General features: G+C 44.0%; 1 protein-coding gene across 6 annotated transcripts in view; it reads right to left on the bottom strand.

Moving 5' to 3' along the window:
* The window catches only part of LOC115398899 (ankyrin-3-like), an 89097-nt gene that overhangs the window by 14314 nt on the left and 49044 nt on the right, over positions 1-25739 (bottom strand). The window contains exons 1-18 of one of the 6 annotated variants that reach the window (XM_030105912.1): positions 22411-22645; positions 21852-21975; positions 20709-20720; positions 18036-18138; positions 17697-17747; positions 17076-17185; positions 16200-16232; positions 15155-15379; positions 14918-15072; positions 13853-14064; positions 13441-13648; positions 13230-13326; positions 11707-11935; positions 11467-11592; positions 10685-10807; positions 10106-10132; positions 8751-8832; positions 277-7533 (exon numbers count right to left, since the gene is read on the bottom strand). In XM_030105912.1, coding sequence (XP_029961772.1) covers positions 277-7533; positions 8751-8832; positions 10106-10132; positions 10685-10807; positions 11467-11592; positions 11707-11935; positions 13230-13326; positions 13441-13648; positions 13853-14064; positions 14918-15072; positions 15155-15379; positions 16200-16232; positions 17076-17185; positions 17697-17747; positions 18036-18138; positions 20709-20720; positions 21852-21975; positions 22411-22492 — 9256 coding nt within the window. In that variant the 5' untranslated portion in view covers positions 22493-22645. Of the gene's footprint in view, positions 1-276; positions 7534-8750; positions 8833-10105; positions 10133-10684; positions 10808-11466; positions 11593-11706; positions 11936-13229; positions 13327-13440; positions 13649-13852; positions 14065-14917; positions 15073-15154; positions 15380-16199; positions 16233-17075; positions 17186-17696; positions 17748-18035; positions 18139-20708; positions 20721-21851; positions 21976-22410; positions 22646-25682 lie in introns of those variants that run through there. The other 5 variants (XM_030105913.1, XM_030105909.1, XM_030105910.1 and 2 more) reach the window with 5 other exon arrangements.

Below are 25739 nucleotides of genomic sequence, written 5' to 3'. Positions count from 1 at the left end.
ACTAGCATGCTTACACTATTATTACTTAAAGAGGGTTGGAGGGGGGGGGGACAGAGGAAATAGAATCTTGCAACATGGACAATACAGTGCACAGTACATCAATGACAAAAAAATAAATCTGAATGACAGCTACTGTTCTGAAGAGAATATGTACAGTAAACACGCCACAGGCATTCCAGTCAATCCATTAAACGATCACAACAATGTCATGCAACTAAAAGTGAAATATAGAAATATCTAGATGTATTTTAAACATAGTGTGAAAGTTTTACAAACTAGGCTTGATCTCCGCGATGGGAGGCGCTCGAGACCCTGTGAGTCCCTGACTGCCCTCCTTCCCACCAGTCCGCCTACTCCTCCTGCTCCTCTCACTGCCGGAGGCCCTGTCCGTCGTCGCCACCTTTGCCCTTACGGACGCGGCCCCGGCCTCAGCCCTCGAACCTCTACCAGACCTGGATGAGCGGGAGGGCTGGGAGGGCTGGGAGGGCTGGGAAGGCTGGGAGGCGTCCGACAGAGAGGTGCTCCGGGAGGTGCTGTCTTCCTCCGACTGCTCTGTCTGCGTCTTTTTCTCCTCGTCTGACAGGCGGTCCACCAACTTTAGCGTCTCCCCGCTAATGCCTTTAAAATATTCGATGGTGCGCTTACAAAGCTCACTAGGGTTCTCCTGTCTGCTCTGGCTACACATTCCCTCATTTGTGACCTGATGTCTGTCCTTCAGGGGCAGTCTTGAGGGCAACTGTATGGTTGCTCGCTCGGTGTCCAATGTCCTTACTGGCTGTGAGGTAACCCGAACGGAAACAAGTGAGCTAGTTGTGGTGGCAGGGCTGCTCTTCTTAACATCCTTGATTGGTATCCTCGATCTGGGCTCTACCTTAGCTATGGCTGGCTCTCCTCTCTTTTTGACCTCAACTCTTACTGCTTGCTTGGGCTTCTGCTTGCCTATTGCTGTTCCCTGCGTGTGAAACGACCACCCTGATGCTTTAACTGGGAGTCTGGACTTGGGTTGCTTCACTTCACTTTCTTTAACAGTTTCACTTTTCTGCTCCTGTGCTTCGCTGCTTTTGTGGACTTCAGCTCGTTCTTCTATTTCTCTACAGCACAGTGTTTCTATCCTGCTAGCTTTCTGAAGAGTGGGCTCAGATGAAGACTGCAAATTGAACACTACACTGCCACACTGAATGTAGTTGGCTTGAACACTTGAAGACTCGAGGTTATTGTTGTTGTTGCAGTTTTCAGAAGGGAAATCTCTTCTTTCTAACTTGGGCTCTGTGTGACTTCTAGACTTGTTCTCTGTACCTTGGCCTTCTATGCTAATGTACTCTGGTACCATCTGACCCTCTGAAATCTCAGCCTTGCATTCAGTGAGATCCCCTGAGTCTTTCTTCACGGTTATAGAGGCAGCTATGCCCATCTTAATGGGAGTGCGTAACTTGGAATCAACCTTAGAGGCTGTGATTGTGCAAGAAGAGGCAGTCTCAGCTATGGCTTCACAGGCGGAGGCATCAGTACCAGCATAGCCAGTGTCACCGCCAGGCTGTGCAGGGCTGCATTTTGCTGTAGTTGTTGCTGGTGTAGTGCTGCTGTCTGTGGTGGTATCTATAACTTTCACTTTCCCATCTACTGTGGATCTCTCCCCTGTTTTTGACTGAGAGGAGAGTACTCCCAGGATCTTTCCCCCTCGCCCCTTTTCCCCTGTTTTAGGGTCAGAGGAATGCTCACCAATCTGGAAAAACTGAAGCCTCTCTTCAACAAAGTCCCGCTTGCTCATGTCAATAGCACCACTGCGGGTCATCTCAAACATCTTCCCTTCATGGAAAGGGAAGGGGTTAGGCTCACTAGTCGGTGTACTCTCATCAGTTGGTGTACGAGCAGGAGTTGTGTCAGGTGTTGTAGCCTGTGATTTGTCCTCCACTGATAAGCCAAAGGGTTTGGGATCATCCTCTTTTGCTCGGGATTCAAAAACCCCTTCGTTATCAGCCCCTTTTGTTGACCAGGGGTCAAAGTCCAAACCTTTGGTGGCAACAGTTTTAAAGGTTGAATTCAACTCGTCTTCAAGTTGGTAGCCAAAGTAACTTTCCCCAAAGCCCTGCCTTTCTGGATGTCTTCCTTCAAGAGTGTAATCCTTTTCATCACCACCACTTTTTGCCGAAGATGCATTAGATTTTGCTTTTCCATTATCCCCTCCTTCCTCACATTTCTCTTCCTCTATTACTTCAAGCTTTGACTGGCTGAATGAGCGGTCAGCTGTTTTTCCATCGTTAGACAAACTTGATGTTTTTGGATCCTCGCTCAGTCCATCATCTTCATCCTGAAGGTCATACCCATCTAAAGAGTCTATTTCAGTTGCATCCGTGTCATGGGAAAATTCAGCTGTGGTTGCTATTGAGCAGTCAGTGATTGACTGGTCATTGCCATTTTGTTCAAAGTCAGCATCCTCTCCCTTTACTACACCATTTAGTCCAGGATCCTTATTTCCATTTTTTTCAGATTTTTTGTGTTTTGGACGTTTCTCTCCTTCCTCTTTCATCTTAAAGGTGTACTTTTTGATAGGAATGGGGTGAAAGACAGACTCATCATCACTAGAGTCACTGTTGTCAGCTCCCGGGGGAATGGGAGATGGAGGTTGGACCCTGATGACTGGTTCAGCTAAGAGGTGCCTATCATGCTCCTCCTGGAGGTTTACCTCCATCATCTCTGTCTCTGCTTCAGAAGAAGCACACGAACCCCTCTTTTCAGGATCAGACTGCTCTGCCTCGATAGGAGGAGGGGGAGGAAACTCTATATAGGCCACTCTTTTGTCTTTTGACTTTTGCCTCTCTCCATCCTGTTTTCTACTGTGACTCTCTGAGGGGGTTGGCTTTGATTTTTCCTTAGAGGGTCCTTTGTAGATGAATGTCTTTCCGTCCTCCTCCTCAGACTCCTCAGGAATAGGGCTTGGCATGCCAGGCATGAAGCCTATCACAGAGTCAGGCGTTCTGGAGGTCAGGCTCACTTCCTCTGAGCTGGGGGTCTCGGGGGTAACAGGACTTTTCCCAGAGCTGTCCATGAAAGTCACTTGTTCTAGAGTGTCATCTTCTGGGCTTCCTTGAGGAGATGGAGACTGCTTTTGTTTGACAGTGTAAAAGCCACTTCTAGTCTCATGCACTGTTCTACTCTCATGGCTTACGATCTTTTTGTATGTTCCCAGCTGCCCCGAGGCAGTTTCTTTCTCATACTGCTTTCCCACTTGGATGCTGACATATACAGGTAAGGGTTTAATGTCTTTAAAGCCCTCGGTGACAACTACCGGAGTTACTTGATCCAAATACTCTATTTGATCAGCGTCAACACCATTGCACACTACACTTGACTGGCTACCCTCTGATGAGTCTGTGGATTTTCCAACTGATGATCCACGAGTAGACTTGTTGGATTCAGAGCTACTGTGTATCCGATTTCTAGCTAAAGTAGGCACATGAGACCCAGCCCTTTCATGTTGCTCAATAGAGGTATCAAATTTTAAAGAGGTGGATTTGCTATTCTCTGAGAAATTAGACTGCTTTCTTACAGGAATTTGTGATTCCAAGTTTTTTTTTAGACTATCGTTGCTATTTGGACTTTCCCGGACAACAAATTCTGTGTAGATTATTTTCTTAGTTGTTTCTTGTCTTTGGGAATCACTATTATTGCTATCTTTCATGGAGTCATGTATTAAAGATGAAGGTAGTTTGGGGGATTGGGGCTTGTAGTTTCCATACCCTTGGCTTTCCCATGTTTTGAATAACTTTTTGTCATCCTGATCTTTTCTACTGGGGTCATGTTTGGGTGAGAACTTTTTTGATTCAGACTCCGCTCCTCTCCTCTGGGTTCCTGGACTACTGGGTGTTTTGGGTGTGTCAGAACCTGCAAATACCTGATATACAGGAAGCTTGCTTTCCTGCAGTTTTCTGATAGGAGGATTTTGATTTTGGCCACCCTGAGGACTCCTATCTTGCCTCTGAGCCTCTTGCTCAAATTTTAGCCGTACTGCACTGACTTTGGAGGAAGACATTTGAAAAGGTTTGGAGATTTCCCCTGTGCTTGCCTGTGACTTACAATCTGCTGGTTTCCTTTGGTCTGAATCCGTGTACTGCAGCAACACTCTTCTCTCTGGACTGCTGGGTAAACTGGCACATTTCCTGTCACTTGAGCTGAACCTGTCTCGAAGCCTTTCTCTGCTCCATTCTTCCCCAATACCACTATAAGCAGATCTCTCTGGACTGCTGTGAGTAGAACTGGGCCCTGAACGTGATTCTCTGAAGTCTGGTCTGCGAGATTTCTTCTCAGGCGAAGAAAGTTCATCATTGAGTTGCTCTGTTTTATCTCGAAAGAATTGAGACACCTCACTTAATTTTTCCTCTGCCTCTTTTACCGTCCTGTCCACTCTGTCCTCATACACAAGCTGTCTGTCCTTACTTTGTGTGTCATCTGACACACGCATCCAAACGGATTGCTTTGGACTGCCTGGCTCAGATGAATACTGCAAAAGTGTCAGTTTGTCAAAGTTATCGTCAACGTTAGCCATTCGACCAGATTTGTCAAAAACATTTCTTGATGATCGAAACACATACTCTGTCCTAGGCCCAAGTGATCTACCCTCACTGTGACTGCTTCTGTCAGGTGAGTGAAAGCGAGACCTGTCTCTCAGATATTCTTCAGTGTCAGAATGGGATTGGTCAAATTTCTCAGAGAGTAACATTTTTTCAGCAAAATTATAGGATTCACCCCTAAGCTCTGATGATTCATCCTCATTGTACTCTACAGATTGCTGACTAAGTAGTTTCAGTGTTTTGTATGAGTCATCGGCCATGAGCTGGGCTGAACTCGGACGACTGTCTTCTTCCTGTGACATGGGTGTGTTCACTCTGGGGGAGTCGAGGTACACAGGAAGTGACTCCTCAGGTTCTTCCTCTTCTTGTCGACTCCCTGGGTAGTAATACATTTCCTTCTCTCCATGGTTTTTTGTCTCTCTGATGATAACCTCTGTTGGCTCAGCTTTATTTCCCTTTTCGATGTGAACTTCAATTATTCTTTCAACTTTTGGTTTGGAATTGATGTCCTCAAGAACTCTTTGTGATGTTTCCTCATTGCTGGACTTGTGTTCAAACAGTCCTGCTAGCTCTCTAGAGGGGTCTTTGCCTGACTGAAAAGCTTTCATTATATCATGTACTGACATAGTTTCCTCACACCTCTCTGATGCTGCTTCTTTGCCAGGTGGCTTGTGGTATACCATCCTGGTGGTGGTAGTGATGTGAGTTTCCTCCTTGACTCTCATTCCTTTTCCCATTGGATCCTCATCAGGACTGACTTTTATTGAATAGCATTTATTCTGGTCTGGAGCTGATGGCATTTGGTTCGGGTGCCCTTTTGAATCCGAATCAATATATCTAACAGGATGCGCATCCTCCATTGCAGGTTGTTTGTTATCCTCCGGGGGTTCATAACTCCTGATTACATGGACGACCTCAGTCCTAGTCTCCGTGATCACTGGTGGAACAGGTATGTCTTGAAATAGGGCTTTGGGGCCCATTCCTTCTGCACTTTGAGGGGCAGAGGGTGTCCTTTCACTCCTGGTCTCAAAACCACTATCTGAGAGGGGACTTTTATCTTGTTCATGTGAGATATCATCGGGAGATTCAAGAACAGTATCTGCTCCAAACAAAGCGTCAGCTACTTTACTGATCTCTTTGTCTGAGGGTGAGGACCGCATGTTTGTTGGGGGCATTTTGAGCTTATGTTCCTGAACTGCTATAGTGGGTTTTAGGACACGTTTCTGCTTCTCCTTGCCCTCTCCTTCTCGCTTGCCCTCATCTGCTTTATGTTTGTTGTCATGCATTTTGGAGTAAGAACTACTCCCAACATCATTGGCCAGGTAGTCAACCACTTTGGAGAGATTGAAATCTCTATCAGGTATTGTTTTGGGTTTGGCTTGAGGAACAACCGTCTCGTATCTTGGTGGATAGCTCCAGTTGCTTGGTGGTTGTTCAACTTGCACTTTTGAGAAGTGTATGTCATCCAAAGAGCTCCTGGCCAGGGACCCTCTACCATCCTTGACGGAATCTTTCGTAAGGATTTCACTCACTTTTACCAGGTCTTGTTTGACTTTCTCTACAATCCGATATGGTTCCTCATCCTCCATTTTTGGTTCTTTCGGAGAATCTGACTGAAAGCCTTTATTGGCTGTGGAGTTTGGGTCTGTCTGCAGAATAGCTGACATTCGTATCAAGTCCTCTTTCATCTCGGCTACATCCTTCAGAATCTCTTGGCTAGATGACAGTGGTGATGTGGTGTTTGACTTGAGAGCAGCAGAAAAAACAGGGGCTTTGATAGGGGAAAGAGTTCGAGCAAAAGAGGACTGCAACTGAGCGTTGACCTCAGCTGGCAGAGTCTTTCTCGGAGAGAGAAGAGCAGCAGCTGACTTAGACACCTCAGGTAACTTTTTAAACTGAGGCTCTGGCAGCACATTGATAACTGAGTACACTGGAACAGTCATTGTACTCGATGTTACAGCCGTTGTGACATTTGAGGGGGATCTTAGAGAGGCATAGAGGGAGTTTGAAGCCGATGATCTTATAGACTGATGTGAAGAGGATGCAGAGGAGGACATAGATTTCAAGGTACCATAGCCCGCAGAGCACGAATTAAAGGTTTTTTCAACCTCGTCAAAGGCAGCATTGACGCTTGTAGTTGCAGCGTTGGTAGTTGCCTGTATTCTCTCCTGCAGACTGCTGGTGAGAAGAGATGTTGGAGATGAAGAACGGTACTGTGCAGGTGACACAGTTCCATTGATTAGAGCTGCAGCACTTGGAGGGGTGTTGGATTTAAGTGGCGATGAGAGAGAAGAGAATAAGTTTCTTGCAGAGCCGGTAGCATCAGACGCAAAGGAACGTACTGAGGAGAGACCAGGAACTGTTTTTATTGGCGACGAGGATGCTGTGCCACTCGAGGCTCCCATAAGGGTTTTGTATGGCAGGGGTGAGCTGAACATACTCAAAGAAGACTTGGGAGATGTTGGCGGGGTCATGTTCATGGAAGCTCTCTCTAGAAGAGGGCTTCCTCCTCCTGAGACAGTTATAGGGGACGTCCTAGCAGACAACGCTGCTAATCCTTTCATAGATAAAGGATCTGGGGCACTTTTCCCTGGTGAAGCCAGGGGACTCGGGGTGACCTGGGCAGGGTACTGGGCTTGCTGGACTACAGTTTTTATAGGAGAGGAGATGGTTCTGTAAGAGCGGATAGGGGACGCTAAGTCACTAACTGACTTTACAGAAGAGGCAGGTGATCCAGGAATGTTGGTCTTGATTGGGGAGGCAGAGTTGATGGACCAGACAGACTTTAATGGAGAGGCAGAGGGCGTGTTGGATGACGAACTGGAGAGGGACCCAAAACCAGATTTGGTTTGGCCAGCGACGGCGACAGGAACAGGCGACCACGCCTGATAAGATCTCGTTGAAAAGACAGGTTTGTGAGGGTAGCTAGAAGGCTGTGTTCTCGCCGAGCTTCGATCAGTTGTTTCTTCAACAATAATTAAAATCAAAAGTAATAAGGAAGCAAACATAAAATATAACGAAAAATAATTTGAAAGAAAACATAAAAACCAGAAAGAGAAATTTGAGTCAGTCAGAAAAGGCATTAGTCACAGCAATAAAGCAAAGAATTCACACAATATGTAAGAAAGGCCCATATGACAGATGGTGATGACTAATGGAATTATACATCTGATACAGAATGACACGTGAATAACATAATAATGCTTAACGTATAGGAGAAATAACAGAAATGACATGGTAACCAAAAAAATTCAATTCCATTGACTTTTGATGTGCTTAATCTATATGCCTTCTTGCAGCAGTGCCTTTTACTATACATGTTTGATTAAAATGTGTTCATACTTGTATTTGGAACATTTTATTGCCAGATGACCCCACAAGTGTATATCAGTAAGAAAACAGATCACATTACTTGTTTGGCCATGACTTAAAATGAAAAAAAAAAGAGGTTGCACTTTACAAAATGTGACAGTAAACCATCATTTATCGATTTAATTTTCACTCTAATTTTCTTTGTTTTGTTTCTAAGAACAATAAAAAAATCTAAGAACAAAAAAAAAATGCCTTTTGATTTTTTGTTCTGTTCTCACAATCAAAAATGAAGATTTTTTTTCCAAAATGGGTCAACATTAGGTAAAAGGCACAAATGTAAAACTCCAGTTCCCAGATATTGTCACTGTTAGTATGAATCAGAGTAAAGTGCAACCTGTTAAAACATTAATATACACAGCCGCACACAATCATAAAGCCAATAATAGAGTGAAATGGCCACTAAAGGAATGAGAACAATTCAAAAGAATATTTTATTCAACATGAATTAAAACATTTTTTGTTCAAATGGTAAATGGACAGACAGACGTTTTCAGTGATTCAACAAATGTAAAAAAAAAACAAAACAGTTGAAACAGGGAGACAGTTTTCTTTTTTCAACATGGGGTGGGTAAGCAAAGCGTAACACACAGTAAACCATGCAAATGATGGATGACAGGTGGTATAAACGTATGTGTCAGGTGGAGAGAATGAATGAATGAATGAATGATGAACATGTCTTGTCAGGTATATCTTTTTCTACGCAGTCTTGATATGATAGCAATATGCACACTATATAATGGGACCTCTTACACTGACAGAAATAATTAGAATCAACTGGAAATTTAATGCAAGTAAAAAGGGGGAACTCACTCGCTGCTGGGTCGGTCAAATAGCTGTAGCGCTTACGCAAAGCTAAGGAGGCAAAGGTATGACGTCGTTCTGGCTTTTCAGTCTGAAACAAACAAAAAAAGAACAAAGGATGTTTCAACATAAAAATATGGGGAAAATATGATGGTGGTAGCCTATCAGCACTAGGTATGCATTAATTTTTGATGTTATAGTGGACATTATATTTTTTGATGAATCAGTGCGTGGTGTTAGTATTATCACAAAGAGTTAGTTGTCTTCCCTGGGGAGGAATGAAGAGCCGTTGTGTTTCTCTTTCCTGACTTCATGCTTAAAATTTACTGCTGACACTATGTGCTTTGACTGCACTGTGAGCATGCCCTAAATTTGACACCGAGTTAGAAATTACACATCAAACAAATGTCTTCTCATCTTAAGATGCAGTCCAAAGGCTTTACCTATAAAAATCAGAAAACAGTAATATTGTGACATTTATTTTATTACTGAAGACGAAAAGCATCTGTAAACTGTGAATGATAGTATTAAAAAAATCTATCTGATTGTATTATTATTGTGCCCTTAGTTTAAAGAGCAATGAAACACAGCAGGATATTGTCTTTCACTTTTTTATGTGGATTATTTTTAATCATCTGCAACTATACATGAGCTTAAAAGTGTAAATATATATCCACTTTACATTATTACTGTAATATTATCTTGGTGATAAATTGTTCAATGAATTCCTTAAATGCTAATGAACCGATTTAGAAAATAAAATTGTATAAAAAAATGTAATTACTCCCTCCAACTGAAACTCTCACATGCAGTTGAGAGTGTTAGTATTCTTGGTACACACAAGCAAAGGACAAGGGTTAAAAAAAAAAAACAAACAAAAACCCAAAGGAAACCCCAAATACCAACCAATAACTTAGTGGATAAATCATAAAAGTTAGGGTTACATCTGTAACTGACAGAAGACACCAGAGTCCCTATGAGTTAATGGTAATGATGGAGTCCTGTTGAACATGTTGAAGACAGGAGGGATGAGGAACAAGCCAAGATGTGGCACAGCAATTAGCTCCACTGGACTTGGGATGGAGACAACAATAAATAAATTCTCGCTGATTAAAACAATTGCCATTTCCACTCATGCACATAATGGGATCACTTCAGCAATGGGGCAGCTGTGCGGAAAAAAAAGCATGCAATCATAAGAAGCATCTTCCACACACATCCGCCTGCGTATTGGACAGAGACAAAATATCTGTGACGCGCATGTTTGTTAGGTTTGCGGCAAAGCCAACGGAAAAGACGGCAAAGAAGAAGAAGGAGAAGAAGAAGAAGAAGCAGCTTCATGTGATGATGAAGATTCTGTTTACCTCATCATCAGGATCAGACTCCATATCCTGTGGTATTCCAAGATGCATTGCAGGAGAGGAGAGAGATGACACAATGGAGAGCAGGGAAGTTACAGTGAGCAGGGCGGGAGAAAATAAATAAAAAATAATAATCAGGGGATGAAAATGGAGCAGCAAAAACAACAAAAGGCACCAGAACATGTCTGAGAGATTAATAAAACATAAAGAGCAAAATAACATAAAGCAAAAGCAAAAAATAAACAGTTTCTTGTGATCAATCAACACCACAACAAACAAATGATTGTTTTTTTTTTTTCTTTGCGTATTTCTTCTGTACCCACAGAGAGCCAGGCAACAGAATGAAGGCACGATGTGCTGGCGTGGCTGCATGTGTACGTTGTGGGGTCTTATGACTGGCACAGGCTTTCAACATTAATAAAAGACACAAGCAGCAGGCAGTCGCTTCCGACACCAAATGAACTCTAATGGCTCCTCTCCATGTCAGGACACCCGAGCTGAGCTGCCTGTCGCTCCACTTCACTTACATGTAGATGATGTGATTATGGCCGAAAACACGCCGTTCAAACGCGGCGACCCTACCTTCTTGTGGGTTGGCAGTGTGATGTTCAAATTGCATATGGCAGTCTGTGGAAGGCCTTTTGTGGTTTTTGGCTCTCTCAGGAAGGAGAGGCGTCCACATGGCTCCTGGCCCATATCTCGGATCTGTGGGCGGCAGGAAAAAAGAAGCTATCAAGACCGACATGATCACATAACACACAAACTGGATTCAGGCTCGATTTTTATTACAAAAATCTATTGATCCTTCTCAAAATTCAAAAGTTTAATTATTTAATTTTAAAAATGGTTTATATTAAAGTATTGGTATGAATATAGAGACAACTTTAGCTTTTTGGTTATTTTTACAACCAAGAAAAGACTGAAAAAGTGGGATCTCCTTCTATTCAGGGTGTAATATTCACTTTTCATTGTTATGCCTTTATACTCTTAAAAATAGAAACCTTTATTCAGTATACCTTTACCCTTCCTTTCATTGATTTGCTTTTTATTATTATTCATTATACAACCTTACTTTTTTTTACTTAATGTTGTTATATTAGTTTATTCAACTGCTTAAGGCTGCCTTGATCTTTGTCATTTATTTTTCCTGTGAATTTGAAACACATTAGCCATATGTACAGTATGTATTCCAATAGGTTTGCTTGAATGTTTCTGTTGATCACTAATGAAGTACTTGACCTGGATTGATTGTTTGAAACGTGACAGATTAATATATATTAATTAAATATCAGTCCTTCTTAAGTGTATGTCTGGAGAGCTTAGTGAAGTGACAGCGAGTGCAACAGAGGGAATTCCTCTCCTACCTTCACGTTGAAGGGGAGTCTGTTCTCCTTGAAGGAGTAGAAATTAAAAACCAACTGCTGCCCACTCTTGGAGAGGGGAGACAGGTTGCCATAGCAATCCACGTGGATGGGCTTGCCCTCCAGAACCTGCAAGTGTTCGATGATCAAGATTGTAATGTCAGAAAACAAACACAAGGTGGAGATAAAGTTCTCGTCAGATAAGAGCCTTGTGCTGCAGTACAGCGGTGGCCTCATCCCCACCTCGATGTCTTTGCTCCGGGCCACTTCCTCAAAGTTCTCCTGCTGCTCCAGGGTTTTGTCCACCTTGTCGTCCGTCATGCAGAAGCAGCGCAGCCGGGCCTCGACGGCGTCGTTCATTTTGGCGAAAACCACAAACTTGGCCAGATATGGCACGCAGATCAGCTCCCGGTATAACTGAGACGCTAGACTCACCGTCTCAGGAATCTGGTGACAGTCTGCGAGCCAGAACCTGAGGCAAGGAGAGGAGAGGAGAGGGGACAACATGTCGGTTCGTTCAAAGGCTAAGCAGCCATCAGGAGTACGAAGTCAAGTGAGCCGAGGTATTTCTCAGAAAGGCAATAAACAGACACATGACGGTCATGTAGAAATCTGATTACTGACTCCTAAAGTGTGTTACCTCAATATCATCAGACCACATGATTTAAATTCAATTAACCAAGAAATCCATTAGTGTGGCCTCAGAAAATCGCTGAAGCCAGAACATTGTTGATGGGGCAAGGAAAGTGTTGGTTTATATAACAATCATTTCATGAGTCAAAACAAAAAAGACAAAGTAGATTTTAAACAAAATGCTCAAACAGTGTGTAGATTGATATAAGAAGAAACTGTTGGGAGAAATAATGAGATTACAAGAAGGATGTAGATTTCTTAAGATCAAAGTGCCAAGAGACGGAATGTTTCAACTTTCCTCTTGTGATATATTTCCTGTCAACGTTGCTTTGGATTAACTTTGGATGCGTCTTTCAGAGGAAAGTGACGATGTACCTGCAGTTAATTTAAACTTACAATTTAGCATCTGACAATGAAATGTCTCTCCTTTGAATCCAACTGATGGCCTTTCCGTATGGGCTTTGTATGTGTCTGCCAGGTACTCCGGTGTGATTGTGTTTTGTGAAATACGATAATTTACAAAATAAAAAAAACATTTAAGTTGTATTTTTTTCTTAGATTACACAGGATTTGAGTGTCAGTCCTGGAAGGATACACACTTTCTTAAATGTCTAACTGTTCTGTTTAATGAAGGAGCTATTCATTAGAATCAAGGATGCTGAAACAGGAAACCAAGGAGGACAGCTCCTATTTAGGACCTCCAGTTTATTCAAAGTGTGAGAAATAAGACTTTACTTTAGTTTGTTAAACATAAAGTGAACAAGAATGTTAATTTTACTGCGTTGTATTTTCCTATCTTAACTGCTTTAAAACACAATAAAAAAATTTTTTCGAAGACGTTTAACAAAGACGAATTCTTGAAAGTATTACCAATTCCAAGAGCCCAAAGTCATACATTCAAAATATATTGACATAAAACGATAGACAATGTTACGTTACAGGACTTCAAAAACGGAGGCTTCTATTGTTGAAAAAAATGACAGCGAGTACTGACTAATAAGGAAACAAATTATTGAATGCGGCAGACTGAAACTGGCCTTATGAATTAATAAATTAATTGAAAATTCCATAATTGTAGAAATTTGTCAGGCATTATTCACATCCGGCCTCTGCATTAACTATCCTGGTCTCACCTGGCCGACACGTTTGTGGTGAAGGAGACGCAGTCGGTGACGAAGGAGAGCGGCGTGGTTCCCGTGATGTCCTCCCACTGCGCCGGGGACGTCCCTCCTGATGGAAGCAAGGATGATGAGCTCACTGTCCTTCTTTTACCCTCCCAGCTCCACATCACTGTGAGATGAATGAATAAATAAACAGTAATCCTCTAGTTATGGGTGTACTTGCCTGTGATGCTGCAGAGCAGACGCAGGCACGGCGCGGAGTCGCCCCGGTGTCCGCTGGGATGGCCTTCTGCTGACCGGGGCGGGACGGGGATGGTCATCGTGATGGGCTTGTGGAACTTTCTCCTCCTGGGCTCGACGGTGACGATGGGGCTGAAGGTGGCTCTGTTACCCAGCACCGCCCTCGCCATGTCGTCCGGCACAGGCTGGGCCTGAAGCGTGAACGCAGCAACAAAGACACGAAGGCTTCTGAGAAGTGCTGAACACGCTGTCAAATCAAACCGTCCAGGCGTTTCAGACGAAATCAAATATTCAGAAAAAAATGGGTCAAGTATAAATAAGTCAGTGGACAGTATCTAAAAAGCCGAGTCATGAACCAGATTGAATCTGAGCTGATAAAAGGAGTCCGGCCGTACCTGCAAGCCCACTCGGATCCTCTTGGTGAGCGCCCCCTGTGGGAATGAGGCCTGGACCATGGGCACAGTGCTGCTGGACAGCACGCCTCCGTCCGGACCCATGTGGTTCGACTCCTGCTTGATCCGCGACACCACAGCAAAGTACTGCGGAAAGTCTCTGGTGACAATGCGGCAAATGCGCTTCTTCTCCAGCTCAGCAGGACTGTCCAGCTCTGTGACAGGAGATATTTACATTCCATGAGGTCTTAAGAAACATTTTACAGGATGCTGTTCGTATTCTATAGAACAAACTTTGAACAAACTCAGTCAGCACTACGTCGGCTTAACAGCTTTCGTGATGAGGAGTATTCTTCTGAAGTGACAAAGTAGGTCACTTGCTGACATGCAGCCTGAGGTGATTACACATTTACATTTTTGGTGCAATAACGTTTGTATCTACACTTCATAGTTTGCTGTAGTGGTTTATCAGGGATATGCAATATTACAGATGTCTGACGTGTGTAACTTGATAGTGCTTCGCTTGGTATTGTACCAGGGCTGTACATGGGCTATTTTAGCATCTCTCTGCACTTGAACCAGAAGCAGCTTATTTACTTGTTACACACAAATGTTTGAAAAAAAAAAAGTTTACAAAGCTGTGTATGTTGCTTTGAGTTATTGATAGAAGTCATTTGTTTGACTTTACAGTTGACAGTAGTGTTTTTTTTTCAAACTGCAACTATCTCTGAGTCAACAGCAGGACAGTTTGGTAAACTCATTAACACTCAGAACACTTCATGATAATAATTCCAAGAACAGGAGGACAGGAAATATTAAGGGACTATTGACGAATTATAATGTTATTTTCTTCTTATTTCAGGCAAGCAGTCACACAGTAACAGTTTATTTGTTGCAGGTTTCCTCAGTCTTGAGCCTTTTCCTTTGGAGAAAAATTCTTCATATGTTGAAAAGCTGATGTGTAATAGCACTGACAACTCAAATGTAATTAACTATTTTGACCTCTACACTAATTCTGAGAAAATGTAGGTGTTATGAAGAGAAGGGTCAGGCTGTCATTCTCTTGACCTTCATCCATTCCAGCCAGCAGCTCAGTGAGGTCCTCCGGTCTGGAGTCCGACTGGTGCTCCTTCCACGTGTCACCGTTGTCGCTCCTCAACACGATCAGCTCCCTCTCCTTCCCTCGCATTGAACCGAAATGGGGGATCTCAACAATCACAGGCCTAAAAAAGAAAACACAGGTGTAATGGATCCATCTCTGGCGAAGCAAAACAAACTTAAACAAGTACATTGGTAAAATCTCACCCAAGAAACTGAGCCCCAGCCGGTCCGACCTCCACCAGCCGGCTCACCAGCCCCTCTCCTTCCACCATGGGAGGGGGGTAGGCCAGCTTGTGCCTTTTGGCCAAGCGGCAGGTAATCCGTGTGGGAGCAGTGCACTTCCTGGGGGGGATGATGATGCGCATGCCGTTGTGGCGGCTGCCTCTCATCGAGCCACCGCGGGCGTCCACCATGAAGCTGACCAAGAACCTGGCAGACCCAACGGCACAGCTTTAGAGGAGGGAAAACAGCGGAACCAAAAGGAGAAAAGATAGCGACGGACAAAGGTGAGGAGGACGATTCCCATGCTGTGATCACTGTACACCCAAATAAAGGAAGGTAAAGACAGAGAGAAAGAAAAACAATAAAATAGAGAAAGTACGAAGGAGAGAAGAAAAAAATAAGATGCTGTGAGAACTGAAACTTGGCAGATCTCACCGTCTCTAATTGAACACAGTTAACAAACTGAAACTAAACAGGATGCTCGTGCAGCCGGAGAGAGTTTAGTTTCAAGCTCTGAGGCTGGAGGTGAGATTATTGCCAAAGACTCAGTTCCTCAAAAGCAGCGTTCAGTGATCAAATGTTAAACACCTGAACAAATGTTTCACCAAAGGGTTAATGTGTTTGCTACATGATCTTCAGCTTCAGAAAGCATGTTTTACACGTTTTATGTGTAGGATATACAAATCTTCATGTCTAAAGTGGAATATGGACCTGAATAGTGCTGAACGTTTATTATAACGCAATGTTTTGCAATCGGTAGGTTTGAAGTGGCAGAATTCCCATGGCCATGTTAGGTTTAGTGTGCCCTGTGCGAGAAATTGATGTCACATCAATGGACAACTCCCAAACACATCGACTACACACTTCTAGTATCTACGCAGTGCAATTGAAACACCAGACCACACAGATGAGACGAGCACAGACTGGAGAGAGGAGAGACAGTGGCGAGGTGAGAGGGAGACAGGGGTGGAGGAGTGAGTGGCATCACTGCGGCATCATGGGAGAAAGCAGCGAACTCAGTCATCACCTGGAGTCATACTGAGGGAGCGGGGAGGAGAAGCTGCAAAATAAACACATGGAGACAATGCAGGAGGCAAACCCCCAGAGCCTAGTTTTAGTATCAATGTCCGACAAAACGCTGCTGGGATCTGAGAAGTAACTACCATAGATGAAAGGAAACTTAAAAAAAGAAGAAAGAACTACAGTTTTTTGAAGGGAAATGGTATAAATAAATACGGACACACAAGGCAGACGGCGACGATGAACAAAAAAGCGAGAACAGACAAACCCACAAGCCGTCATAATGAAGCAAAAATAGACATAAAGAACCAAACTTGGACACGATAGATCCCAGCATTTCATTTCAAAACACTGTGCGGAGAGAGTACGGGCTATTTAAAGCACACCTTAACATTTACATGATGTCATTCATTCAAAGTATGTCAATGTCAGGAAAGCAGAATCTTATCGCTTTATCCAAATAAACGCATGAGCCACTGTAGCATGAGCTCACACGGACAGCGCGCTTTGCTTCTGCAATGATAGAAATAGCACGACGTCAGTGAACATGGGAGGAGGACTTCTGGATCATGTCTGTGGGCTTTATGGCATGATATGAGGGCATTAACGGATGAAGCGTGTCTTTTGGTGCTGTGATATAATGTACAGCAGCAGCACTGCAGAAATCCCACAGCCTTGCACCTTGTCTGCACCAGTACTGCAGGCTTTGCTGAATATTGACTCTTTGCAAGGAGAACAAAAGACAATACAGGCGTTTTTGTGGCGTAAGCATCTAAAATGACTTTTGGACATGCATGCAGAGCCTGTACGTACACACTAACTGTAAAACTGTGCATGCTGTCATTTGTTGCCACTGAGTGGGAGGGAGTTTAGAAGTTCTTACCCGGAGTGAATGGGGCTGGACACAGTGTTGTGGCTGTGGTCCATCGTGTCTGGAGTCCAACTATACCGTCGCATACACTCCGAACTGTAGTCTCTGGTCACAGCAAGATGCTGCGAGGAGAAACGTCAACAAAGCGAGGATTTAAAGAGAAGCATGGGCTGCAAATACATTGGTTAAAATAAAAAACAAAAAATAAGAGGAACAAATGTGTAAAAACACAATTTCTAACAACTGATGCAACTCTTCCGTCTTTTATCATGATGCACATGTCATGCATGGTATGAAACAGCCGTCTTTTGTTCATCACCACTGTCTAGTCCGACCACAGTCAGGATAAAAAGGTACTGAATGTAACATGCAACACTTATCATGTTTGGAAAAAAAAAGACTACAAACCGACTCTAACCAACAATGATTTATCTAAAAACACTGAATAATGGGACTCACAGTGAAGGGAGCATGGAAACAGCAATTCATGAAATTCACCGATGAAAGAGACAAAAATGGCATCAACCCCCAAACAAATACACAAAAAACGCAAAGAGAAATAAGAACTGAGCCACTGTGACTGAGAAAGAACGCAACTGATGGATGACTCGGGACATCTGTCGACATTTATACCTTATTGAGGGGGTCAACCAAGTAGGATATGTCTTTACAGACACTCTGAAGCTTAAAGGAGAAGAGAGACAGTTCAGAGGTGGCTCCGTGTAACTGAAGCAGTCCGTTTCCACCAAAGACAGTGAGGCCATCGTCGTAACACATCCCATGAACCGAGTAAACTACTACGCATATCCTGACGTGAAAATATTTAATAGAAAACCTCCTGGCAAAAGACAAAAGTTTTCTCAGGATGATTGATAAGTTTTATACTCTGCAGAGTTGTGTATTCTGGGTGACAAAGGTGTAAAGAATGACAGGAAAACAAAAGATGACGCGGATCAGAAGAAGAGATCTTACCGTGTCCTTCGTGGGGGCGAGAATCTCCTCGATCATCATGCTGTCCCTGGCGAAGGAGCTCCGGTTGAGCGTGTTGGACCTATCCGAACTGAAGGAGCGGAGGCTACACGTTACCACGCAACCCAACGCCGCGGGTAACAACAAGCGTGGGGCAGGGGCACACGGCACAAAACAAAAAGCAAGGAGTCCATTACTACATGCAACTTCCAGGGAACCAATTTTCACTTTGGTGGACAGAGGGTCCGAAACGTATCAAGAAGGGAAATAGAGAGAGGCGGGAGAGCCCAGAATTGAATGAGGATAAGATACTGCAGCAGGTTACTCAGAGATGGAAATGAGAGTGAGGTCAGTGTGTTTGCATTCAGAGACAGAGGGAAAAGGGAAGTGGGCAGACTGAAAGAGAGCACACCTATTTCTACATGAAGGTGTGAACACAGCTATAGCTAAGTGACACAACGTGACAGATTAGTGGACTGTATGTATCAGCAAGAAAAGGAAGGTCACAATTTTGTGCAGGTCTGCGCAGCACGGTTCACTCTAAAGGTATCTCGACTGTTAAATCTGCCTTGAGCTGGAAGACTGACACTGTTTCATTCTAAGATTAGCTGACCTACAGCCCGATCCGGAGCAGCACAATAAAAAACGGGAGTCTGGTCCTTTCTATCTGTCTTGCTGCAGTCTGTTTTATGGCCGTGTGTGGTGACGTGTGCCTGTTTTCGCAGTCTCTCAGACTCAATGCGGTGTTGTAGAGCCCCTTCAGGACGGTATCCACTGGTGCTATTTTGGCCACTGGGATTTATTTGATCAGCACAGAAAATTTCACATTTACATGGAGCAACTGCAGAGTTACTGAAGAGAAATGTTTTTTTTTTAGTATTTACAGGTCTATAGATAGCGTGTTTTTGTATGATAGGGGCTTAAAAAACAATACAGAGCCCTGCAACAAAGCCGACGACTCTGTGCCTTATATTCTCTAAGAGTATACTGTATGGGTGTATTGATGCGCCGTGTGTGAGAGCAGAGAGGCTGGGGGGTGCAGGGGTTTGGGGGGGGGGGGGAATGCAGAGCTCAGCGTGTTTGAGTGGGCACACTATTCAGCACAGAGAGAAGCCCTCTATTCAGCACGCCCCTCCATGGAAGTTACCAAGCAACTCTGTACAGGCTGAATGGACTCGCTGGCATGGCAGCACCGTGCCGCTCCTCCACCCTCGCCCTCCTCTCCCCTGTTCTCACCCCGACCCTGTTTGTTCTTCACAGCTTCTTCCTCCTCCTCCTCACTCTATAGATCTTGTGCTATTCCCCCTGTACTTCTTTTATCCTTGCCCTTTCTCTCAGTTGTTTAATGTGAGTTACTACGTCTGTACATCATTCCTCTTCACAATGCCAGCAATCTCTTCCCCTCTCTCCGCTTTCTCCATTTCAGAGTCATGTTGCAATGACTGGACATTGTAGTTTCCCCTGCAATCCACTAAGTTTAAGACTTTAATAAGGAAATATAATTTTTTTTTTGCTAAATGCTTCAGAACGTCAATGACAGACACTGTCACTGTGAGGCATGTGTTCCAAATCTGCTGAAACTGGACAAGAATTCTCGTGGGCTGTGCCATCTTTTGCAGAATATTGCATTTACTAGTTTGAAGAAGGCCGTAGTTAGGGTAAGATAGGATAATCTTGTCGTTGTCAAGTGTTGACAACAGCCTGATTTTCCATAAACACAAGCGTCCAAGTAAGATGACTTGTTTTTGTTCTTCTGGAAAATCGTACCCTTTCTTTCCTATAATTTCCACCAGCTGTGATTGGGCCCTATCTCTCTACTGACGTCAGCCACTCAGCCTACCCAGTATTTCGGCATTTTGGGCAGTAGGGCTCAATCTGATTGGCTAGATCTGTAAACATGCAAAGCATGGATGCACAGTGCATAATTTAGAGATATTCATTCAGTCTTATGCAGTGTCTATTGTACCTGTTGATATATAAAGACACATCTCTGACATGTTGTGCAGCCATACATGAGAGCAATGTGTATTCAAAAATAATGGTTAACAACTGTGTAACTGCACATCTGTATGAGTGCTTTTCAAAGGCATGAGTGCAAAAGTGCAGTTTGGCTGATATGTAAATGTTGACTGATCTGAAGTTGTAACATTTCCATCTCTGCAGACTGCCGTGTCACCAGAAAGAATCATACTTAATAAATTCAGGGGCACCTTGAACAACTAACATGAAATACGATCCCTGGAAGTTACACTTAAGAACACACTCTCAGAGCATCGAGTGCCACCTTATAGCAAGGCACATTGCTACAAGGGGATAAGTCACCAAGTCAAGCTGGAAAAAAACTCCGCACAAAACACTGCAACAGCATTTTATTATCTTGTACCCAGCAAAACTGCCTTAAACCATGTATTTTATAGATACACAAGCGATATATCAGACAGGCGAGAGAATAAGATGAGTGCTGATCAGCTTAAATGGAGGGATGGAGTCAAAATACAACACGTAACAGCGACAAGGTGACAAAACCTGTAACTACAGAGATAACACCAACGCACGATGGGTGACTGGTGGTTGAGGTTAGGGCTTTGTGAATGTGGATGTTAAACAGTGGTTGAATGATCACACCATACGTAGTGTTTCCTACTACTGCTACTACATCTACTACTCTTTTCTTACCTGATTCTAGGGCTAGAATGAGGGACAGGGTGCAGGGAAACAAGGAAAAGAACAAAATAGCAGAGTGAAAAGCAAAGCATTTTGAAGACATTCGAGCGTGGCTTTCTTTCTTTTTTTTTTGTGCAAAATGACATTGATGTTATGCTTTTGCATGGTTGCAAACTATGACCGGGTTAACAGTTGTTTTCTCAGTTTACATGAGTTTATGTGTGTGCAGCCCAGTCAGAAAGCAAACCATGCAATGTCGATGTTACAAACAGAAAGGCAAGGAAAAGGAGAAGACTTTGCTCAGCATCACAGGTTCATTGATCAAGTATACATTACACAACATCACATATACCTTCTGCCAAAAAGACACCAATTATTCAGTAATTCTCTAAACAGCTGAATTATGCTGCATATTAAATCAACAACTTGCTAAAAAAAAAGTTAGGCTCAATTAAACCTTAATAGACCTTTAAATTCCGAACTTAAAAATACTGTTGCAGACGAGCTAACCATTCATTCTCCCAAACTCTTTCCACCCTCAGCCCATCCAGCCAGCTTGTTTACAGGGGATCTCCATTCAGTTCACTGTTTCCCTTGTTTTGTGGTGCCCTGCTGATGTTAGCAGCTTCCTGCCACGGTTTGCGTCGTTGTTTTTAATCAATCCAGTCATCGCAGTGCATCTGCCATCTGTCAGCGTGGCTCCAATACAGTCTGGGGCCACACAACACTTGTTCCATGTGTCGCTGATGTGTTTTCACTGAAGCCTGCTAGTTTCCCCTCATCACACTTTGTCCACTATTGTAACGTGTGGTCATTCCTGAGTGCAGCTGCTAACTGAGGACAATCAAAAAGGGATCAGGGGTTTATTATCGCCCCGTGCTAGAGCGACGGGACGTTTGAAAATGTTCGCCTGGCTTTAATGAGGTCACCGAAAACGCTGAATCATTTTGGGAGATCTTTCCAGCTGCTTCTTCGGGCAATATCCAATATAGCGTTGTGTAAATCTGTGAACTTGAGGCGATCACGGTAAATAAATTCCTACTGGCCACGGAGAACAACAGGACAAGTTGGGCCAGGCAAAAAGACAGCAGTGCGCCAAAGCACATTAGCATCATCAGCTTTAATGTGCATCTGATGGAGATGACAGGTGCCTACCTGGCTGAGCGGGCTCCTATGCTGAAACCCATGTAGCCCTCCTGAGGGAGAGAGTCATCCCCCAGTTCTTTGAGGTCCTGAGGCCGCAAGTATTTGTCTGTATCCCCGGTCATCGCATCCTCACCTGATGGAGAGAGGAAATCATAAATAATCCCAGTGTTAACTTCACAATCAGATCCAGAAAAGAGAGGGTGATGCGGCACCCCAGCAAGAGACTCCCTCTCAGCTCCAGCCTCTGTTATTTGATTAGAGTCCAAAAAAAGGAGGGCCTGGGATGAATTTCAGCACCAAGCTGACTCACTGCAACTTTTTTTTTTCTTTTTTATTCCCGAAATTGATTATTAAGCTGGAGCAATGAGCCGCAGCAAGGAAAGACAGAAGTCAGATCAGAGAAGCAGCAGCGAAGCCACTTTGCGGCGCATCAGGAGCTCTCCTGGAAAACCTAACGCAGCTCCTTTCTCGGCACTCACACAGAGCAGCAGGTCTGAACCAAAAAAAAAAAAAAAAAAAAATTACAATAAGCACAAGATGAAGCGAGAGCGCGGAGAGCGCAGCGCACCTCGATCGGCGGACCGGTGGACGATGACACGCCGGTCAATGAAGCCGCCGGAGCGGCGGCTGTGCTTCTCCTTCTCCCTCATGTCCGGCTCTGTCCTGCCTGCGACGCTCTGCTCCTGCACCGCAGCCCCTCCCCCTGCCTTCGATACTGCCGCACTCCGATCGCACGCCACCGGCAGCGGAAAGCCGGAGCGCGCGCGCACCGAGAGCGCATCCACCGGCGCGTTTCACAATAAAGAACGAGTCACGTCAAACTCAAACAGGAGACTATTTGGAAAATCATTATTTTTTTTTTGGTCTAAATTACAGTGATATGAGCCAAGATTATTTCAAATCTCCTTTTGCTTGAATGATCAGATTTTTCACTGACTTCAGTTATTTAAAATAAGTCATAATGAAACTTAACAAAAGCAAATAAAACTACTTCCCATTGTCTGCTGCCCTCCTCACTCATTCACAACCTTTAGTCACTTAACCCCAGTCACTCTCCAAACGGCCTTTAAGAAGGCTTAAACACCTCCTAAATCTGGGATCTGGCAAAAAATCAAGCCAGACACACGTGGACACGTTAACTCTCATTAATATGCAGAAGTCTTACCAAGCTGCACAGCTTTGATGTTTTATTTTGGTGACCGTCTAGTGATCTAACTTCTCGTTGTACTTCCAGTTCTTTCTGTTTGACTTGACACACCCGGTAAACAATCGGCTCCCCGCTGCTATAATAATGTATCAATTTCGTCCCATTCAAGCTCAGACACCCCAGCACACACACACACACACACCCCACCCACCCCAGAAACACACCCTCCTGCTGGAGCCTGCGATTTAAAGCTGAAGGAGCCTCTGGATTACAGTCAGCTCGGCAAAAACATTATTCTATCCCCCAGAGACACGAACTATATTAAAATAAATAAATTTTAAAAAAGCGAATCACGGAATCCACGTGCAAAAAAAAACAAAAACAAAAAAAAAAACAAAAAAAAAAAACAAAGTGGCAACATGTCGCATCGTTTCAGTTTCTAATTTCTTTTCTTTAGATATTGTGTTACTGCGTAAATTGCGCCAAAATTTTCTGACTCACCTTTCTGCAGCTCTGCCATGTTCGCCAGACTCTCTGCGCTCTTTGCGTTCAGACGCAGCGCGTCCTCCGGGTTAAAGCGGACAACTCACAATCCAAACTGAATTCAAGACTACCAACTAGTCCATTCACGGCTGCCGATGGAAAAAGTTGAACTCTCTTCACCCCGAACACTTTTAACTCCACTCCATCCGTCTCGCGCGTTTCGGTGCCGGTGCGCACAGAGGCGCGTTTTTTTTTCCCCCCCCCGCAAAGACGCGCAACTCGAGCGCAGAAGTTTTTGCGTCTCCTTGCAGCTAAACGGGACTCAGCGCTGGACAGAAATATCAGAAGTCAAAGGCATCTGACATCGGCGGCCACACCGGGGTTAAACCTCCTACAGGCGGCTCAAAGAAAAGCTCATCTCATTGGATTTAAGAAGAGAGAGAGGGAGGAAGAGAAAGTGTCCGTGCGTCCCGGGCTCAACAACAGACAGCTGAAGAGCTTCAGCAGGGGCCGCTGGAAGTGTTTACTGCTCTGTGAGGAGCAGTCAGCTGACAGACACAGCTTGGGAACCACAGTAAAGGAGAGGAAGCAAACTCTGACTGGGCAAACCCCCCCTCCCTCTGCCTTTTCTTCTCCCATAGTGGAAGAAGACCTCCAGCTGCATAATGATAGCAGAGCTAAGAAAAGAAAAAAAAAGTGATGAAATCCCCGCATGGTGCCAGCTTAAGACATTTTCTTTTATTCTTGAGCAACACTTCTCTCTTCTACGTGTTGCACACAAATGGCCAAAGCTTGCACAAGGATGTGTGATCAGAGCAGAATTATGCAAAAGTCGTCCGGCGGTTAATTTAGGTGTTACAGAGGAGAGGAGCAAAAAAGACAACAAAAGAGTTAAGTGGATAGTGAAATTAGTAGCTATAGTGGTCTGAAAAATACATAAGATGATCAGGTGATTACACAAACAGGCCACAGACACTTAACAGTGTAGTCACTCCAACCTGCAGCCTAATAGGATTGACTTCCCCCATATAGGATTAAAGAGAGTTGTGGAAACTCTTTACTTTCTGTGACTCCCGCTTTAGAAACACACACACACACACACACACACACACACACACACACACACACACACACACACACACACACACACACACACTCACACAGAGAGAACAGCACACACAGAGCAGAACCATCCAGTGAAAATGAGACAATGCAGGCCTGAAAGCAGAAGTGGAGGCCTGCTGCTGGACGGAGTGAATATCAAGGCCGTGCTGCACGAGTACAATGCTGATGAATTATGTACGCTGTATAAACAGTTTATGTAGCGTCCCCAAGGCCATGGATACTCTTATTTATAATTCCTCCGTGGTCGTGATAACACGCCATATCGGAGAGGATCCTCATAACGCGAGCGCCAGAACCAACCCGTCCAACATCACCTGATACGTGTCGAGTCCGGCCGTGTCACCCGACACAGAAACTCCACACTGTCCCCTCAGCAGCAGCCCATGAGCAAGCTCATCAATTTTACAAGCGCGTAAGCTCTGAGGTTCCAAAACAAAGGAACGAGGTCTGAAGTGGAGAGACTCAAACACCGAGACCTGGATCATAAACTTGGCCATTTTCAGTCGTTGTTAAGCAATTTTATGTATTTATTATTTATTCCACCCTTCAACAGAATAAGAGTTAATTTGTAATGTTTTGATTTGAATGAAACTTGTGTCACACGAGGTAAACCATGACAGATAAGACTTGTGATTTACAAGTTGTTAAAAATAACAAATGTGTTACCAAGGTGCAGATGACATCCTCAGCGCTGTCAGTGTGCGTGTATGTGTGTGTGTGTGTGTGTGAATAACAAAAACAGAACTTGACAAGTTCAAGGCTGAAATAGAAAATTTAATGTCTGCTGAATGACTTTCTGAGATGCAACAGCTGAGACTTTAATCTTCCTGATAATGGCAGACAAAGTAAGTAACAGAGTGTGTGTTCTGCTCTGGCCTCAACAGCACAACAACAGAAGAACAACCGCAGTCCTCACTGGTTCTGGTTTAGTCTGGAAAGCTTTAGCATTAAAAGGTACAGCAAAGCTGCCAAGCAGAGCGGCGAAGTTAGCTAAAGGCAGAGGAGTTCTGCAGAAATGTGCTGCATTTAAGGGAAAAACAAACAAGCAGACAGAGGAACGGTGGATTCAAACTGGAGACAAATACCTTCATCAACATCTGAAAAAGAGTCCTCACTGAGAATTTCTGGCACATTAGCCCGGA

This window comes from Salarias fasciatus, chromosome 13, assembly GCF_902148845.1.
Source record: "Salarias fasciatus chromosome 13, fSalaFa1.1, whole genome shotgun sequence".
Taxonomy (NCBI): Eukaryota; Metazoa; Chordata; class Actinopteri; order Blenniiformes; family Blenniidae; genus Salarias; species Salarias fasciatus.
The sequence above is the reverse complement of the archived record's forward strand: the minus strand, read 5'-3'. Positions and strand labels throughout refer to the sequence as shown.